General features: G+C 39.0%; 1 protein-coding gene across 1 annotated transcript; it reads right to left on the bottom strand.

The window, feature by feature from the left end:
- Positions 1-6,630: 6,630 nt before the first annotated feature.
- Positions 6,631-19,519, bottom strand: LOC105057925 (formin-like protein 8). The gene is made up of 4 exons (XM_010940648.4): positions 18,090-19,519; positions 17,781-17,980; positions 8,334-8,575; positions 6,631-7,859 (listed from the first exon to the last, which is right to left on the bottom strand). Exons 1-4 carry the CDS (start codon positions 19,358-19,360, stop codon positions 7,074-7,076), a joined length of 2,499 nt encoding a protein of 832 aa, XP_010938950.1. The 5' UTR covers positions 19,361-19,519; the 3' UTR covers positions 6,631-7,073.
- Between the last annotated feature and the right edge of the window lie 433 nt (positions 19,520-19,952).

Genomic DNA, 19,952 nt, shown 5'->3' with positions numbered 1-19,952 from the left:
AGGACTGCATACATCCGAGTGTATCAAATCAAGCACATTCTTCCTTCTAGCATGAACCTTATTTGAAAAGAAAACACGATGTTGTTTATTGGCTAAATAATAAACACAAGATTTGAGAGTCGCACCTTTGAAATCAAGTAGATGCTTTTCCTTCGCAAGATGTAGAAGACTCTTTTCACCAACATGACCAAACCGCTTATGCCAGAGCTCTAACAGTAAATAGTCTTCACTTGCATTCACCTCTCCACCACATACTTTAGCCTCCATTGGACATAGAGAACAGCATCTCTTTCCCTTTGCCACAATAAGAGAACCACGGGTCATCTTACATTAGCCTTCATCGAAGTGACTGTAGTAGCCTTCTTCATCAATCTTTTCTGTAAATAGCAGATTATAACGGAGATCCGGAGCATGCCTCACATCCTTAAATACCAACCTAGAACCAAGATTGGTTTCAATACAAATATCACCGATCCCCACAATATTGGAAGAGTCAGTGTTACCCATCTTAAGCACACTACTATGACTCTGATGTGACAAAAAAAAAATCCTTCCGAGGAGTAACATGATAAGAGGTGCCTGAGTCAATCACTCAATTCGAGCTATCACCAACAGCATAAAGATAAGGATTTGGTGATGAGCAATAAATAACCTCTCCTTCAGCCAGAACAACAGAAGACTTTTTTTATTCTTGTTTTTCCTCAGCCTTCTTTTTTTCTCTTAGCTCTTTCTTCAGTGCATAACAATACTTTTTGATATGGTCAGGCTTTCTGCAATGATGACAATTGCCTCTGATCTTTGATTTTGATCTCCTCCTTGAGCTATCATGCCTTCCTAGGTTTTGATCTATACTCCTTTATTTTTCAGTAACCAATGCATCGAAAGAGGACATACCTGATAATTTCCTTCTGACATCCTTAGTCAACAAGGCAGAAGTGACGATATCCATGGTGACAACACCATCAGATGCCAAATTACTCAAGAAAACCACCAAGATCTCCCAACTATCTGGCAAAGAACAAAGAAAAAGAAGGGCCTGTAAATCACCATCAAGAGTTATCTTCATAGCAGCAAGTTGATTCACAATCTTCTGCATTTCGTTGAGGTACTTGGCAATAGAACTCCCCTCAACATATTTCAGATTCACTAGCTTTCAAATCAAGAAAGTCTTGTTCTCAGCAGTCTTCCTTTCATACAGGCTTTCAAGCTTTTTCCACAACGATTTTGTGGACATCTCCATCGAAACAAGATGGAATACATTATCATCAAGCTATTGTCTGATGAAACCGATAATCTTCCGATCAAGTCTCTCCCATTCGCTATCTTTCATATCTCTCAGTTTGGCATTTTTTCTAAGCAACGGTGCATCAAGATTTTGACATGCCAATAGATCCTCCATTCTTGTTTTCTAGATCGTCCACTTGTTTTCGTTCAGACTGATCATCCGTGTAGCCTTTGCCTCCATCTTGAACCTCGCTTTAGATGAAGAGAAGAGAATATATCACAAAGACAAAATAAATAGGACAGAAAAAAAAAGAATACCAAGATTTTACGTGAAAAAATCTGAAATGGAAAAAAATCACGATGCCAAGCCAACAAATCACTACTTCCAAAAGATCCAATACAAGGATGGTTATAAGTAGTATCCCTCAAAAATAAATAGAGGCCAAAAATCTATCACACACAAAAGAAGATCTCTTTTTCTCCTTAAGAAAGATTCTTCACACACACCATGAAAGCCACATACAACAAAGCTTTTATACCTCCTTTAAAATAGGTCTCGGAACTCTAAACAGAATTAGCCTGAACCACGTCACAACCAGTGAGTCGGCTTAGTCTCAGACTGAGTCGGCTAACTTAAAATTGGGTCGGCTCACAAAATCATTGAATCGGCTCAAATACTGTACCATGCCAGAAATCAAAAATATTATTTTCTGTATAATTCTGTTTCTCACGATTAGTCGATCCATCCTAAAACTGGATCGACCCATCTTGAACTTAGTTGATCCAGTAACAGACTGAGTCGACTAAAATGCTGAGTCTGCTGATCTAAAATAGCTTTACAAATTTTTTTTTTCTCGAATTTCTTTGCATGGTTTGATGTCAAACTCGCCATTTGTTGGATCATCCTCGTTGAGGTGGGATAAAAAAAAAAACCCAACTGTACATTCCACGATGTCCGGTAAAACTAGAACGGTTGTTCATGAAACTTTGGAGTGAAGGCTTCCTGAGTTGGCCTATGCCTGTATTTTACACTGCACTTATTAAATTGTTGAAAGTTAGGAAGCTGTCTCTTGACCTTGAACCCTGGCTAGTCACCGGAAAGGAGTTCTATTAATAATGGAGTCAAATCATTTACCAGTGACGAAGCAAGCTATAAATGTTGGCCGGTTTAAGAAGCAACTAAGTTGTTAATCCAATTTAGGTCAGACATGTCCAAAAACTTAAATCCTAGATCTGATAATTACTCATTTATCGTAGTTACATTTAGAGCCTCGCACAGCAGTCCTAATTATAGTTAGGAATTGTAATAGGTAAGGGTAAGATAATTATTAAGGACCATTCAATAGTAAACATAGAGAGACCGAATCATGATAAATGTTGCGCATGAAAGGACATTTTTGATAATTCTTACTTCTTTAAGAACCTATCTGTCGAAACTATGTCGTGGCCATTGGCCATGGCTAAATTATCAAGAAGATGGGATGCAACAAAAGAGATTTTTCAGCAATAAAAAAAATGTAATTTTTGTATGACTAAGATACAGAAACAAAAATCTGTTCTATATTATTTTCTACCTCAGGTGCTCACCACGATCAAATTAACTTGATTGAGATTTCGGCCATCTATTTACGACCTATATATGTCTCAGATCCAAACCTGAGCAGAAATTGTGAATGAGTTATGTGGAACATTGATCCAGCCTTTTGTTTTAGACTTCTAGTCCACCAAAATGATTTTTAAGCAGCTAAATCCCAAATCTAGCCCATCACCATGTAGACTCGACTCCATGAAAATATTATGCCATAAAAGCCAATATTCAATGAAATTTCCATGCCCGGCCCGCTACAAGATCTTGTTATGTTGGATGTTTTTGGTTGTATTTATACTGAGGCTTCTTAAAATAGCCTGTTTGACAAAAAAAAAAAAAAATAATAATAATAAAAAAAAAATAATATATATATATATATATATATATATATATATATATATATATATATATGCCCATAAAAAATGACTTCTTTTTCCATTATATGAAACCGGTTGATTGTTGGGGGGTATACCACCAAGCACCAACTCATTCAGTTGGCAAGCAACTCTTTCTTCTCCGCTTCACCACTCATTGCGAAACCTATGATCGAACACCCACGTCAAACTCTACTCTACCATCCAAAAATACTCCCATGTCTCCCTACTCTCATTTATTAGCCCTTAGCTTTCTTACTGTATAGAGTTACTGTTTTGCTCCCGATCCAAGATCATGAGCAGAAGGTCACAGCAACCGCTGCATATTTATTAAGAATTCTCTCTATAAGCATGCAAGGCATCTTATTACGATATCAATGATCACAGCAGAATAAATTTAAATAATTATTATTCAATTTTAATTCAAGTAATTAAATCAAATATCTTACATCCAATAAAGTTTCACTAAAAATAAAATAATAGATTTAAGTTCAATGAAGTTGACAATGCTAAATCTCACCTCTAAAAGCTCTATCCTAATATTAATTCCCACGTTCGCAATTAATTATCTGAATCTGAAAAATAAAAAGAAAAGAAATGAGCTAGACAGTCCAGTAGTAAGTAACAAATATCTTAACTAGATATTTCAGATATTTATATAATTTTCAAGAACAATACTATGAATAAATATAAAAAAATATATTTCATACTGATTCAATACAAATCAAATCTCTTCAAATATTATAATATAATCATAAATCCGATTCGAATTAAAATACTCGTAACTCAACAGCCTCGACTGTGACCAATGTTTAACCCCCATTGACGAGATCCACTGAATACCAGTGCACAACCCCCACTGGCAGGGTCCACTAAAACATAGTTAGGCTGAGAGCATAAATCCGATCTGTATCAAAACACTTTTGTATCATAACATATCATAATTTTTACTGAAGCATAATCGACAAACCATAATATTCCAAAAGCACTTTTGTTTTAAAACATAATTTCATAAATCATGCATAATTTTAAAAAATAATTATTTATTTTCAGAATAAATATAAAATATTTCGAGAAGATGATTCATTACTTACCTTTCACAGAGCACTGAATGAACAGATCGACTAACTTCTAGGAGATTCTTCAGTACCTATTATTCAAAATTATATTCTTACATTAATTTTAATTCAAAATTAAATTCAAACAAATCCCAAATTAAAACCTCACTTGGAATCGGACTCTTCCCTAAACTCGATCAAAATCATCAAAATGAAGTCTTTTACTATGCTAATCTTAGAAGGATAACTTTGGAGAGAGAAATCGATCAAGAGAGAGAAACAATTTAGAGAGAGAAAATTTTAGAGAGAGAAAGTAGAGAGCTAAATACTGAAAATCAAGTTGGCTAAAGAACTTATGAAAGACAAAACAAGGGTGATGGATAGATTTCTAAGATCCAGAAAAGAATTTATGCTCTTACTCAACAGAACGCACATGCTTCCAATGCAATGGTGACAGGTAAGAAAAATTTTGAGGACGAAATTTATTTTTAAGAGGAAAGAATGTAACATCCGGCCCATTGGGCCTTAAACCCAAAAGCCCAAAAAAAAAAGAAAAAAAATGAAGAAGACTGCGAATTTCTCTCTCTACTTTCTTTGAGAAAAAAATTTTCACTCATATTTATTTATGTATCTATTTATTTATTTTTTTTTCTTTTTTTTTCTTTTTTCTTCCTTCTTCTACTTCTTCCCGTGGCCTCCATGGGTGAAAAAAATATGAAACAGGAGATCGAATGGTCCCCTCATAAGGTTGGCCGACCAGCGGTCGGCCGGCACGAGAATGGTCGGCAGCCAGAGGAGAGTGCACCGCCATCCGGAGGAACCCAAACCAGTGGCCGGCGACGACCACCGGCGTCCGAAAATAAAAAAAAGAAACCTCTCCCACGACAAAATCCGATGATTCTGGTCGCCGGCGAACGTGCACACCGATACGGGAAGGAAGGGAGAGAAGAGAGGAAGAGAATCATATGCTTATCTCGAGCTTCGGCGAGGAATCGCGGTAAGCACGGTGAGAGTTTTCATGGGCGATTTCTGGCGATCTTCGCTGTTTCGCTCCAAATTTTTCACGATGGAAAGAAGGGAGAAGGTCTCCCCCTTAAATAGAATCGGAGGAGAGGAGTTTGACTCCTCTTCAATGAGGTTTTCGACTCCGATTAGGAGCCGGTCGGGAGAAGAAGACTCCCTGCGGAAGTCTTCTTCATTTTTTTTTTTTGGCTTTTGGGTTTAAGGCCCAATGGGCCGGATGTTACGGCTACCGTTCTCTTCCAATTCTCATCTTTCGAGCTGGATGTGTAAGAGAAGAACAGCAAGGAAGGTCAAGAGACTAATGGAGGACACAAGTGCAGTTTTGTGCATCTAGGACTGTTCCATCTAACGTTGGCATGGAACTCCAATTCTGCATGTAATGTTTCCTAAGGTTTTTCTCTGAAATGATCTTGAAATAAAAATGAAATGACGTGTCCTTTATTAAATTTCTTCTGGAGAACCACAACAGCTCTTTTCTCTTTACTACACCCTCTGTTAGGATAGAACAGGCAAGGATGATGCATGAAAGCTTCTATTAGTATATGGATTTGTCTTCCATGATCGATTAGCAACATCATGTAAAAATGTAGTTTGTACAACCTCGTCTGTAAATCTTAGCCAATAAAAGTAATAAATATATAAAGCTATGATGTTGTTCATTTTGTTGCTCAAGTATTTGCACATGAGAATGACCCAGAAAACCTACCTGTTTATTATGAGTTAAAATCTGGATTGAAAGTTGGCACCAAACACAGCTCCAAGCTTAAAATCCAACCGGATTCGTTTGAGGATCTTCACCAAGAAAATATTGTCACACACAAGTCCTACTTACTGCTTTATGTCTAAGAACCGATCTATTATCTGCAACTCTGAATGTGTAAGCCTTTTTGTATCTGGTTTTGTAGAAGCAATCACCTCTTCTTTCCTCATCCCCTTGACCTTGCAACTTCTCCCTTCTTCTTCTTTTATTCTTTAATAAAATTTTGGATGGGGCTTGCCAGGCCCACTCCAAACCTCATAAGAAGAACAGGGTTGGTGGGAGAGGATCTGGTTAGATCAAACATAGATCAGTCAAGATCCAACGAACCAAATAGATTAACTGAAGCCATATGATCTACTCCTATCTATGGTCTGACCTATGTTTTTTAATTTTATTCTTGGTTAGTACCTTGGTGAGAGCATGGAGGCTTCGGTAGACGAAGGATCAATGGGCTCAGATACTATGTTAAGATCCTAACTGAAAATCCAGGCATTTAGATAGATGGCCCAAGAGTATACAAGCGCCAACCAACCTTCCGGTATGGAACTATCCTTCCTCAACGGCAAGCAAGATTTAAAGATTTAAGGAATATAAAAATCTATCTTCACTAATACCTATCAGCTCTCAAATTCAGAAAGCTCAGGCAGTTCATTCTCAGTTTCCTGGCAGTACACAATAAAGTAGAAAATAATTACACGCAATTAACAAAACATTTGCAACTATCAGTAAATAATTCTATTACATGAAAGATGGCTCCTGCAACCTATTTTCCATCAGATAAATTTATATTTCCTCAACACTATTCCTTTGTGCTGTTCCTCTATCTATCTAAGATGAACAAACGTATATATATCGTCTTCCACGGGGGTGGAATTGCTTATGTTTTCCATTTGTACAGTTATGAACCTACTAATGTCAATAACTAGATTTGTTTTTCCTCTCATCTAGTTAAAACATTTTTTTCAAAAGTTATGCCACCACTTTGCAGCTGATCAGATTCACCTGGCATAAATTTTGTGGCACTTCAATTATGTTCCTCATTTGTTCTATGATCGTGGACCATCATCATCTGCATTCCCATCTCGCCATGCATCATGCCTATGGAGAACCGGCAGAGAAGCACTTGCAGAGATGAGGAATGATCTAGCAGTCCCCATCATTGTCCTCTCATGCGTTCTACCCACGTCCTTGCAGACATTATCTAGTATTGAGAGGAAGTCCCTCACAACCATGAAGATCCTAAGTGGGTGGGCTTCCTCCTTTGCTGCATCCCCATGGAAGTACTCCGTAATCTCTTTCACTAGGCCCAATGCCTGCTTCTCCTCAGCCTTAACCCGTTCCAACTCCCCTTCTGCCTCCTTAAGAAACACTTTCATTGCCTCAAAGAACTTCTTACCTTGGGTGCATGACCTCTCAAGCTGTAAGACTGACCTTATCTTCTCAAGCCCCAGTTCTAGCTTCGAGACGTAACTTCTCAGGACCTCTGAATCCATCCCAGCTGCTTTCTTAACATTTCCAAGCTCATTGCTCAGGCCAGCAACCACTTTCAAGCCTTGTTTCTTGAATTGCTTTTCCCTGGCATTGTTAGGAAGATCTGCTGCTGTTGGTTCAGAACCTGATCCTTCTGATCGGACGATCTCTTGGACAACAAAATGGAGCAGTGTTGTCTTCCCATCTGTCCCTTTCACGTCTGCGAGCTTTAGGAGAGCATCAAGCTTGAAAGCTTTCGCCTCACCTCGGTTGGTGCCCACATTCATCCGGTTACCAGTCCTCAGAACAGCTTCCAAGAGTTTTAAGAATAGTCTACTGCTTCTTAGATCTTCACAAGCTGCCTAAAGCATATTTGAGAAAATATTAGCTGACTAATGCATGGAATTATAAATTATCTCCCCTTTGTTTTGTTGAGAAAGCTAAAAAGATCAAAAGCATAAGTGCACAAATTTGTATTCAGACAAGCTGGGTATTTTAGAACAATGTTTGTAAGATTTCTGAGCAAGAAATATATTAAATTTTGTTTTTTTTTTTAATTTTGAAAAAACCATGACTCATGCCGTCCTATATGATGGAGACCATATAGTTATCTCATACTCAAAAAATTTCTAGTTACATGGTCCACTGTTTGCTGTAGTTTTAATGAGAGTTGGTAAATGTCAATAAAAAGAATATACACGTGGACAATTTAATTGAAAGAGATTTTATGTTATATTTCTTCTGTGTTTTAGCTTCAGATGTTCACTTATAAACAAGCTCCAATGACGAAGAACGATGCAGCATCAAGGAAAGAGTTAAGGAAAGAGCTTTTTTACCTCTAGAGTCTCAAAAGATTTCCTGAGGTAATTGACTTCTGTCTCAAAATTGGCTCTGTATAGCATAGCATCAACTCTTTTGAAGGCAAAAGGGATATCTAGCACTGCTTTTAGAAAGCGCTCTGCTGAACCAAGCTTTGATATGTCGCCGTTGTAGTCTCGGAGTTTTAATTCTTCCTCCTTTGATGGAGTCATCTTGACCAAAGTCTCCAAAAGGTTAGCACCTAAACATTCAGGATTACCTGCAAGAGGTGTCAATTAGAATCACTCTACCACCAATATATACATACTCGTGATTTATTGAAGAAAATGCAAAACACCACTTAGACACAGTTCACAAAAAAGAGATATGACGGACATTGTTTACAAGATGGCAGCTTATTTCTTATCTAAATTTAAAAACAATATTAAGAGATAATTGTCACAAGAAGATGATAATAATTAGATAATTAGAATCATCTTCATGAACAAATCAGTCATCAGATGACTACAATAAGGTCCGAAAAATGCTGGTGAATAAAATGGCACAAGAAGCTACAATAAAGTACAAAGAATAAAGCACTGTTCTTGTTCTCAACAAGAGCCCATATCCAGGGTACTACCAGGCAAACACTTCTAAGATACTTCTTCTTGAACTCAGAAGCCAGTATTCCTGGTAAGTATCATATGCATCCTAAGACGAGATAAGGATCACACACTTTGGTTGAAGTGCTGCTGATGTCTCAGTTTCTTGGAGTTGTATATACTTCTTTTTCTTCAAAAAGCATAACAAACAAGCAGAGGATCAAATTAATTCAAAATTAAGGCCTAAAAGAACATAACGAGACCATTGTAATTATTGACTCTAGCATGACCACACTAATCAGAGTCCAGCACACAGCTTATACCATGATTTTCGAGCTTCAAAATTTTGAATTTAAAATTTGGGGTGGTTCTAGGTGGCTTGAATGGATATGGTCCAGTCTTAGGTTTTGTGCTGGGGTAGTATGTTTTTGGGCTGTTTTTAGTCAGGCCAGGCCTTGATGTTTGGGGTGGATATGACCCCTTGCCATCTCTTTTCCTTCTTCTCCTTTTCTTTTTTCTTTTTAAGTTTTGCTTTCTTTTGTTTCCTCCCTTGTCCTTAGTAATTTGGTTTGCCGACATCCTCCAAGATCCTCCAAAATAATCTTGTGCATGTTCTCAGGTCTAAATTACTCTGGATTCTTCCACACTTTCTATCACTGCTCTACAGGACAATGGCGTGGTAGAAAAGTTTTCTAGCCTAGGAGTTGAACAATCTTTGTCTAGTGAATATCTTATTTGGAAATACAGAAACCTATAATTCCAGAGAGCTATCTTGATGGGACATAATAGGTATGTGCTCATTTTGCAGGATCCAAAGGCTGTCTAAAATTTTTCTTTGTATCTCTGATCCATGTTAATGTATGTTCATTTTTGAATCTATCTTTACAATTATCCTATCCAAGTACTTAATGTGAAATACCGGTGGTATGTGGCTCTCCTTTGGTGGCCTCTTATCAAAGCTGAGATTTTTAAATGAGTTCTAGTGATATTCACGTAAATGGTTTCATATGCCTTTCATCATTGAGTTTGCTCTTGCAATTATCTGAGACAGTTTTGCAGTAGCACATTCAAAATGACCATGAGACTCGCATTTTTTATCCTATCTGCATGTTTGGTTCCTCCTTGCAAGACTTTTCATAAGTTATATATCAAAATAGAGAAATTTTCTGTTCTGTTATCCATATGTGCATGCCATCATGCTCACAGGTTTAAATCTTTTTAATGCAAGTATTTGGCTTACTTTCCCCCCGAAAACTTGTTCCTCAAAATTTCATGGTATTACAGCATGGGATAGTGACGATGGGACCTTAATGAAGTTACAAAGAGACATCATTGGAATCTACCAATCCTTGAAAGAAAACTACCGCTCTATTCAATTGCTGCAATATCACTTTATGGATGAATGATTGTCAATCCAGCCGAGATAGAATAGCCTTGTCCATCTGGTTGGCAGCTGGAAGATTATTTCAAAAATAACACAACGACCAAGATTAGGTTTCCAAAGGAATTTACGGGTACAGTCATCCATTCCATATGGAATCTCCAAGACATCCTTCACTAATACAATGAAATATATTACAAGTAGACAAATCTCATCTACATGCCTTCTAAGCTTTAAGCTAAGTTCTAGTAAAAGCATGAATCATGTGAATCCACTGCTCAGGAAGTTTGGTATACTGCATAAACCTGCTTAAAAGATCTCTCAAAGACCCAAACAAGTCTCATTTCTAAGAAAAGCCACCTTTCTCTCAAATATATCAGAACCAAACTGCCAATTATTTCCAATTTTCTACATAATTTCAGCAATTATGCTCAATTTTAACAAAGGTTTTAATCTTGGTTGTTATAGTTATCTCAGTTGTGATTGGTACTGAGATGAAATGATATAACATTTTATCTAGGTGGAGATAAGTTTTGGAAAAAATTAAAATAAGCATGATAAACCTAGGATCTCAGCCAAAACTGGAACCTGAGACATTAGTATATCCAATGTTTCAAAATTCAACTACGCGGACAGTCAAGAGATTGCGTGGTATATAATTATATATGCAATATGCAAGCCACATATGCGGGTGCATTTGTTCTTATATATATATATAGAGAGAGAGAGGGAGAGAGATTAGGAGGGGTGAATCCCCACCTTTTTCTACCTTATATGTACCCAACCTTGGACTCCAATAGGAATTGAACTCCGCCCCCTTGCCCAAGAGGTAAGAGGTAATTCTATCCAAGCAAGCAGCCGGTGGTATATGCAGGTGCATATGTTGTAACTATTTTTTATATTTAAAAATAAACAAAATATATTAAGTACAATAAAATAAATAATAATGACAATATGTTTTTGGATAAACAATAACAATAATAGGTAACAATTTATCATTCTACTTAGTACTTGATATCTAATAGAGAGAGTTATAGGATAATTATTATATAATATAATAAATATCCATATTAGGCCCACTTGAAATCCACACCAAACCAAAATATCAATTTGAACCTACTTCATCCTCATGGACCCATATGAGAGCATGTTGCGTGTGGCCCCAAAATGCTAAGCAAACTACATATGCATAATACCAAGTAAACTGCCTTTTTCAGCTCATATGTGATATGATCGCATATAGTAAAACATATAGGCAATGTCGTGTGGTTAAGGGAGCATATCTGCATACAAAGTTACATGTACTGCATTTTAAAGTAATTAGTATATCACATGATTTGATACAAACATAATTAAGGATTGCTTTACAAATAACAATGCCTTTATTTTGTCTACTTTTCTTTCCTCAAAAATTTCTTCTGCACGTGCATGCGTGTGTGTGTGTGTGTGTGTGTGAGAAACCATTGTTTTCATCTAGGATGGAGTTTGATGAGATCAAGGATCAAAATACCATAAGAGTGTGTAATGGTCATGTATCAGTATAGAACATAATGCTGCAGACCCATGTATCTACTCAAGGTTTCTTGAGATAGAATAATACAGCACAGCACATACCATGGTACATATTGTGATAAATGGGTTTTTCAAAATTTAGACAACATTAAAGAGCCCATCTGGAACACATAGAAATGAAAGTGAGATAGCAATTAACTCAGATGATGGACACCATGGAAAAGGACCATCATGGATAGAGGCAATGGAGGAGATATGTTCCTCATTCAAAAGGTGTCCTTCTAGGAGCTGATCTGGAAGACGGCACGAAACTTCAAAGCAAATTTTGCTTCCATAACTCCACCTTTGCCACCCTAAATAAGGCAACACAATCCTATGTCCTGGGCCTCTTTGAGGGAACCTCTTTGCCTTATGCTAGCTGTGCCATCATGGATAGAGCCAGCAATTTTAGACACTCACCGTGCCTTATTGTGAATATAATGGACAACTTGCCTAGGACTCGATCTTGGTACTAGTCCATAATAATAAAAGTGGAATCATGAGCCAAAGTGTTGAAGCAAAAAAGAAGAAGAAGCAAGAACTGGTACCATAGAGAGGCGGCCATAAATTGTAGATTTATGTTGGTAATTGCTCAAGACCTATACAAGCCAATAATTTGGCTAAGATGTCATTTGAAATGAAAAAGTTGAATTGCAAGGAAATACTTCTCCGAGGATAAATTTATTATCCGAGTATGCTAACAGAAATGGAGAGATCATAATGTCAGTATATACCAATATAATGTGAAAATATAGCATCCATGGCATATCTTGGTTAGTTCGCAAAAACTGGCCGAAACTTCTAAGGTTGCATTTGGTAGCCGGCAATCTATCCAGATTGCTGGTAATTTAATGTGGTAATCTGAATTACTACATTTGGTATGCTTTTTGGGTGGTAATGCAAATTGCCTTGGCAATCCAGATTGCCTCATGGGAGACGATCTGAATTGTCTTGGAGAGGGGTGGCTATCCAAATTACCATTTCTTTGGCAATATTGCAAAAAAAAATTTTGGATAAAATTATCCCTCAAAAAAATCACACAAAACCTATTGCCCAACCCTCCCCCTCCCCCCCACCCCCCTCCACGTGCATCCCTGGCCAACGGCTCCTCCATCTTCCTTTGCCTGCTCGCAGCTCCTTTGCTCTTGTCCCCCACCACCCCCCCGTGGCTCCTCCACGCCCATCCCCACTACCCCCACGGCTCCACACAAGCCCACCCCTTCTCCATCCCTCCCAGTGCTCGTGGTTCCCCACATCCCTCGGCCTACCACTTCTCCGCACCACTACCACACCCACATCACTCTCATTACTTCTCATCAGTGAAAAAGAAGAGCACTAGGGCAAAATTATTGAAGATATTTTGAGAATTTAATTTCACATTATCAATAATCTGATTGTCAAATCAAGATTTTCAGTCATTTTACTATAACATTATCTATGTGTACCAGACACAGTAATCAACCTTATTGAAAATCTAATGATGGCAATCTATCTTGAAGGCAATCCATGTTACCTTCCAAGATTGCCTGGCGATGCACCAAACGCAACCTAAAACTTGACTTAAAGTAGTTAGTTTCAGCCTAAACTTACTAAAACTAAGTCTCATGGATTAGTTTCAAGTAAGGTTCATCATCTTGATATTGGATCTTGTACCAGTATCATGCAGGTATGGTGTCAATATGCTTGGTACATGGGTCAGTTCAGTCTATCGAGACTCAATATGCGCTTTGCTAGAGAAAATTTCATACAGACCGAATTTATAAAAAGATCCAGAGCCCAAAATGACTGTGTCCAACAGATGCCCATCAATAGGGATCTCCGACGATCCAAGGTCAGCCACCATCTTCTCAGATGACTCGAGATCAACAACTACTTTCGTCGACTGATCCTCCGCGATCGTCCGACTAGAGCTTTACTCATCGACAGCAACTTTGCGGCCCCTGCACGTTATCACTGATGACTCCTCATCGGTCGACCACTCATGCATCACGGAGTAAATCTTGACGATGGCACAAGACGACTAACCCCTAATTGTCGCCAACCAATTCTTGCCTTTACCGTGCTCAGATTGGCAATTCCATTCAAAATGCGATATTCACCTGGCAACAGCTGTCGCTAGATCGATAAGGCAATCATATTTGCCACACCCCAAAAATATCGAGTGACAATCTCACGTCCAACAAATCACACCCTAATTATGTGGGATCGTGCCAACCAACTTGCCAAGTGAAGCTCCAACTCTCCGCTATAAAGGAGATCAAAAGAGGACCCTAAAAGAGGTACGCAAGGATTCTGTCTCTCACGCTCTTCCTTTTGTTGAACGAGATTTTGACTTGAGCGTCAGAGGATCCTCGCCGGAGCCACCTTTGGTTAGGAACTTTTTTGCAGGTCGCGTGCTCAGGAGGCCCACCTTGTCACCAACTCTAGTGCCCCAATGCCAGATGATTTCTCGCACCAACACCCTCCATACCAAGTTTTAGTTCAATACCGATATGGTACAGTATACCCAATACAAGATGGTGTGTACTGGTATGGTGAACCATGGAACTTTCAACTTTCAACTAGATTGTAGTCAAAACTTCAAACCTTGAGAATTAGGTTTTATTTGATAGATCACATTCTTTTGAAGGTGCATATTGTTAAAACATTGAGCAGTTTCAATGTGTGGCTAAACAATGAATACAACAGTATCACTATGACCCCCTATCCTCTTTCACCTTGTGGTAGATCGAAGAAACTGTGAATGCTAAAACAATATAGAAATATGCCATCATGTTGCTCTTCATGATAAAATCATCTCAGTGATATATAGTCTAGACATAAGGATCAAAATGTCATAGTGGATTAAATGAAAAACGAATTTTTATGACTCCTAAAAGGTAAGAACTGAGGCAAAAAAATGCTTTAGGCAAGAACAAAAATGATCATGTTTGAAATAGCAATAACCAGACTTTGATGTACGAAATGCATTGTGGCAATGCCAAATATTCACATCTTAGGCATAAATACCAAATATGTTGGTTAGTTCAGACCATGGATTCAGATGTTGTAATTTACTGGACCAGACAGTATGGTATGTACCATGTTGAAAGGAACAAGCACCATAGACATATGTATGTACCTTGCATGCTAGTTTGTATCAGTCTGTGCCAGTGAGTGGAAGTTATGGTACTGGTTTATAGACCATATAATATAATTGCAAACATTGCTAGATATGGGCACAAGACGAAGGGATGTACCTTCGTATTATGCACAGCTATCTATACCACTGTGCCAATTTGGCATGCACCCAATTGGGTTGGTATGCGTTGGTATGGAGCCCTACCATACGATCAGGAATATGACTGGTACAGAATGACATTGTACAGCAAATGCCATGCTAACCCAATCAGTATAAGTGCTAAAACTTGGTCAAAGAGTACCTTCTTTCATTAAAGTTTGACTAATTCGTGTGTATCACACTTAGTTCATGTATTCAGGAATCTTAAGGACTAAAACCATGTCTTGAATCATCTTGATCCCTTTTCTTGAAAAAAAGCATTGTTTTTAACTATTTGCATATACTTTGGACTAGAGGCCATGCTCTTCTCATTCTTTTCTTCATTACTCGAGGATCAGGCTTTAATGACTAAATCTAGACCCCTAGCCCTGCTTAAAAGGCATCAATTGACTCTTGAAGAACATCCTCTACAAGTTGGATTACCTGTTATCAAGCACCGCTTCGCCCAACTTACTCTCAGGCATCTCTTGAGGAAAAAAAGAAGAGATGATTTGCTCTCTTTCTAGAAATTTCTCAGTCAAAATAATTATATAGCAGAGAAACTGAGATTTCCAAGCCACAAGACAACCCATAGAACTTAATGCAAATTTTAGGTAGTATATTTTGATTTCATAGAAGCTCATAATGTCTTATAAGTTAATTGGAGATGGTTGTGGAATTGAACCCAAGGCAAGGATGTTCTTTTATCACCAGGTTAGTCAAGCAATTGCCAACAAAAAGAACAAACATCATGCAAAATGCTTTAAAAACAAAATTTTGAAAAACACAAGAAAATAACAACTTATAATTATCAGTATGTTCAATATATATGAACTTCTGAGTATTAAGAACCCCTAAGTTTATGATATTTCTTATTCTGTTTCATTTTTTATCTACTTTATATTTCTGTAAGCACTGTCAACATAACATGCTCACTGTGTATGTTTCTGTTCCATTTTGACATTCTGTCTTCTACCCTAGAAAATTACAGCAAGTTATATAATCAACTAAGCATACTAAGAAGATCAAAGAATGAAACAAATGAACTCATTCCCTTTTTGGTGGGGTTTCTTTAATCATCTGATTTATTCAGCTCCTTTAGTTATTACAGTTCCCATTGACCTAGACTATGTTGCAAGTCTATTACAAAACTACAGTATGTTGTACTCCAGACTTGCTAAAAGGAGACCTGATGTTATATGAGAGCATAAATTGTGTTTCTGGCTGATGATTTAAAGTTTCTTCAATAGGACTCCTGAAATTTAAGAGGTCTCAGTGATGTTCTAAAAGATCACTCTGCCACCAATACTGATAAGCACTTTTTTAAAAAATAGCTTAAATAAACAGAAAACCTATATTGGTAAGAAAAAGTCTGACTGGTTCTCCATCTGCATTCCAAAATCTTTCCAAGATCAGAATAACTGATGGATGAATCTGGAGAATCTTTGAGTGAGAATGATTAAAAAAAAAAAAATCTTGCAAAATAGTCATATTGTTGGCACCTACTTTTCAAAATGAAGAACAATGGCACCAAACTACTGCTTGTAAAGTCAATTTTAGAGATGACAATATGTGTAATGCTCAGTCTTTTAGAGCAATACTCAGAATTTGAAGCTTGGACCTCCTCCAAGGGAAACCTTAGGAAAGATGTGCCAATCAACTAAGCTAACAGTTTTTGGCATTTGTAAAGCTATCAATCATAGACTTAAACTGCTTTAAAAGTTGCTGACTTGTTTAGCTGCCCAGAGACTGTTAAACTGTATGCTGAACTAGAAAACCCATTACTAGGTTGTAAAAATATTGACATCGTTCATGGAATTGAACATATCATTTAGAAAGGCTCCTGGATATCAATACAGGAAGCAAGTAAACTTGACATTAAAAGGTGGGCTGAGGGAACTAGGAACTGATGATATCACACAAATGGAAATCATGTGATATGAAAAGGTCTTAGTGATTTGAACTTTAAAAACTCTAGCCTCAAGAGATTTAGTTTGAATTTAAAACTAGCCTTCATCAATGCACCAACTGTAGACTTGGAGAAAAAATGTTATTTTTTGCCTTTTCCTCTAGAGGACAATTGAATTAACAGAAACTTCTTGCTTGGACCAATTGCCTGAGCTTGTTTAAAGAGAGAAAGGATTTTTTGTTTTTGGTTTTTTTTTGTCTTTTTGAACTCCAAGATTGTCATAGTCTAAAGTTCTTTTAACTCCAATACAGTCCTAGTCCTTCATAGCTGTAACTATTACTGCTTTCTGCCCAGCTTTATGTGTTAGAAGTCATCTTCAGTGGCAAACTGCTAGCTCCAGCTGGCGTGTACCAAAAAAGATACGTAATGCCAAGGAAACTATCTGACAAACAAACAGATTTCAAGTCGCTTTGAAAATAACTTCCCACCAAAATACAATGAACATGAGAAAAATTCCCCTCACTTTGAAATGAAGCACATCCGACAACCCATTGCCCTCCATCAATAGATAAGAGAAAATAATTGCCAAGCGACACAGAAGATTCAATATCAAATGATACTTTCCTACCCATCGCCCTCCATCAATAGATAAGAGAAAATAATTGCCAAGCGACACAGAAGATTCAATATCAAATGATGCTTTCCTATTTTATTTTTTATGAACAGCATGACACAAGCAAAGAATAGCACTAGATGAACAGGGAAGAGGATAAGGATCATTACCATCTAAAAGTGCATCAGATACCTCATCTTGTGTCACATTCAATGCTCTCAGGAGTATTGCTATGTTTTGTGCCTTCTTTGGGTCTAACACTCTGTTCTCCTGCTTGAATGGCGGAAGGACCGGTCTTCTGTTACTGTCTTTAGGAACTAGATTTGTGGCATTGTGGACAAACAGAGCCTCCATCATATCCTCATTCAATCTGCCAAAGAGAAAACCAGAACAGAGCGAATAGCAATGAGCTTGCCTACATAAAAACACAGAAAAGGAACATAAAAATGAGATTTTTGAGGGCAAGCTAAAGTCTTTACTGGAATGAGCTCGATTTCAATTGGTCCCAGACCATTGGCCGATCCGAACTCGCCATCACTTGGTCCCAATGCAGGGGCTTCAACTTCGGTTTCGCATCACCCTCCAAATCGTCTCCCGTTCGATCAACTGGCTGGGACGAAGAGCAGTCGTCTCCCTTGCTAAATTTGGAAATAGGAATTGGTATGTTAATTGGAGCACCTTCGGGTGGAAGAGGCCTCAACAACCGACGCCTTTGAGATAGTTCAGCTGGCATTGGCGCAGCAGGAGCCCCTGAAGGTGGTTTTTTCTTCCCTGCAACATCCAGAGGTGGCGGCGGTGGTGGCTGAGATGGCCGCATCCCGACCATCCTTTCCGTTTTCGGAGGAGGTGGCGGTGGTGGAGGAGGTGGAGGCGTCGGCGGCGGTGGCGGAGGCTGTTGGGTAATCGGTGGTACCATTAGTTTATCGGACGCCAAACCATTAGAAAGCTGCCTTCTTGGAGAACTTCTCTGGGACCAGGGAGGAGCGGCATCCTCCGTAAGGGCCAGCACCTCCTTCCCGGCGCTTCCTACGCTCGGGATGCTCTGACGTGACACCGTAGGGCTTGAGCTCCCAATAGTCATGGACGCCAACGATCGGTGCGGTGTGTAGAACGTCTCATCATCGGACGCCGCCTCCGGCGGAGGAACGACCCCTCGTTGCAGCGGAGGCCGCGGCGTCAGCGAGGTCAGCGGCCGCAGCTCGGGGCTCGGGTGGTGCACCTCCACCACGCACTCCGAGCTAAGCTTCCGATGCGGCGAGCTGAATAGCTCGCCGCTCACCCGCCCGCTCGCCGGCTCCATCGTCCCGAGGTATAAAACCTCCGACCCGGAGGTGGCCGCGGGGCGGCCAGGTGTTCGGAACCGCCAGTTGCTACCATCTTCGCTGGCGACTAGTTGGGCGGAATCCGGCGGGCTTCTGATTCGGTGGCGGTAGAGGAGGAAGCCGCAGAAGAAGAGAATGGCCAATGCGGCGACGGAGATTGAGACGCCGATGGCGATGTTTTTAGTGGTGGTGGAGCGGGAATTGGAGGGGGAGGATGCGGCAGAAACATTGGCGGCGGTCGGGGTTTGGCCGGCGGGGGCGGGGGGAGGGTCGGAAGAATCGAGAGGGGGAGGGGGAGGGACCCATTGGATGGGGAAGAGGGGCTGGTGGAGGTCTCTGCGACTTCCGTGGCCGTCGGACAAGGAACCGACGGCAGAGAAGAGGAAGGACAGTGAGACCAAGAATAGGATCAGCGGATTTCGCCTCATGGCTTCGGGAATTGGTTTAGTTTCGGAAAGGGAGAGAGAAGAGAGTGCGGTTATAGACAGAGGGAGGGCGATTTGCGGAGGGAGAGAGAGAGAGAGAGAGAGAAAGCTTCTTTGGGCGGCAAGAACTGGAGCGTCTCCGGTGGAAGGGAGTGACGTCTAAGGAGTGCCGCCATTTAGTTCGTAAGTTCGATACTGTTGGTTGGAGTGCTTGGTCCTACGAGTGGCCATGTGGCATCACAACCCTTTTTTTTTTTTTTTTTCTATATTAGTTTTTTTGGTCCCAAGGAATGGCCACGTGGCATGACAACCTATTTTTTTCTATTTTTAGTTTTTTTTTTTTTTCAATAATCATACGGGGCCGGCACCAGGGGGACAAAAAAACGAGCTTCTTATATTGCAACGTTGCCTCTAAAAAAGTTCTACTAACAAAACCATCAGTCCCATGGTTAAAAAAAAAAAAAAAGTCAGTATTATCTTTCTTCCTTATTTCAAAATATATTTTTATTCGTATATAATACATGATCAAATAATACATACTAAATGAACTATAATCAATATATATTGATATATAATTTTTAAAATATAAAATTCA

The sequence above is a fragment of the Elaeis guineensis genome, chromosome 15, assembly GCF_000442705.2.
Source record: "Elaeis guineensis isolate ETL-2024a chromosome 15, EG11, whole genome shotgun sequence".
Taxonomy (NCBI): Eukaryota; Viridiplantae; Streptophyta; class Magnoliopsida; order Arecales; family Arecaceae; genus Elaeis; species Elaeis guineensis.
Note: the sequence above shows the minus strand (reverse complement) of the source record. Positions and strands in the feature narration are given on the sequence as shown.

Bases quoted from the DNA above. Each gene is read 5' to 3' on its own strand.
- LOC105057925 (XM_010940648.4), bottom strand. From the start codon at position 19,360: ATGAGGCGAAATCCGCTGATCCTATTCTTGGTCTCACTGTCCTTCCTC. The intron at 8,576-17,780 runs GTAATGATCCTT...CACCTCTTGCAG, and splicing joins ATCTGATGCACTTTTAGATG to GTAATCCTGAATGTTTAGGT. The intron at 7,860-8,333 runs GTAAAAAAGCTC...AATATGCTTTAG, and splicing joins AATCTTTTGAGACTCTAGAG to GCAGCTTGTGAAGATCTAAG.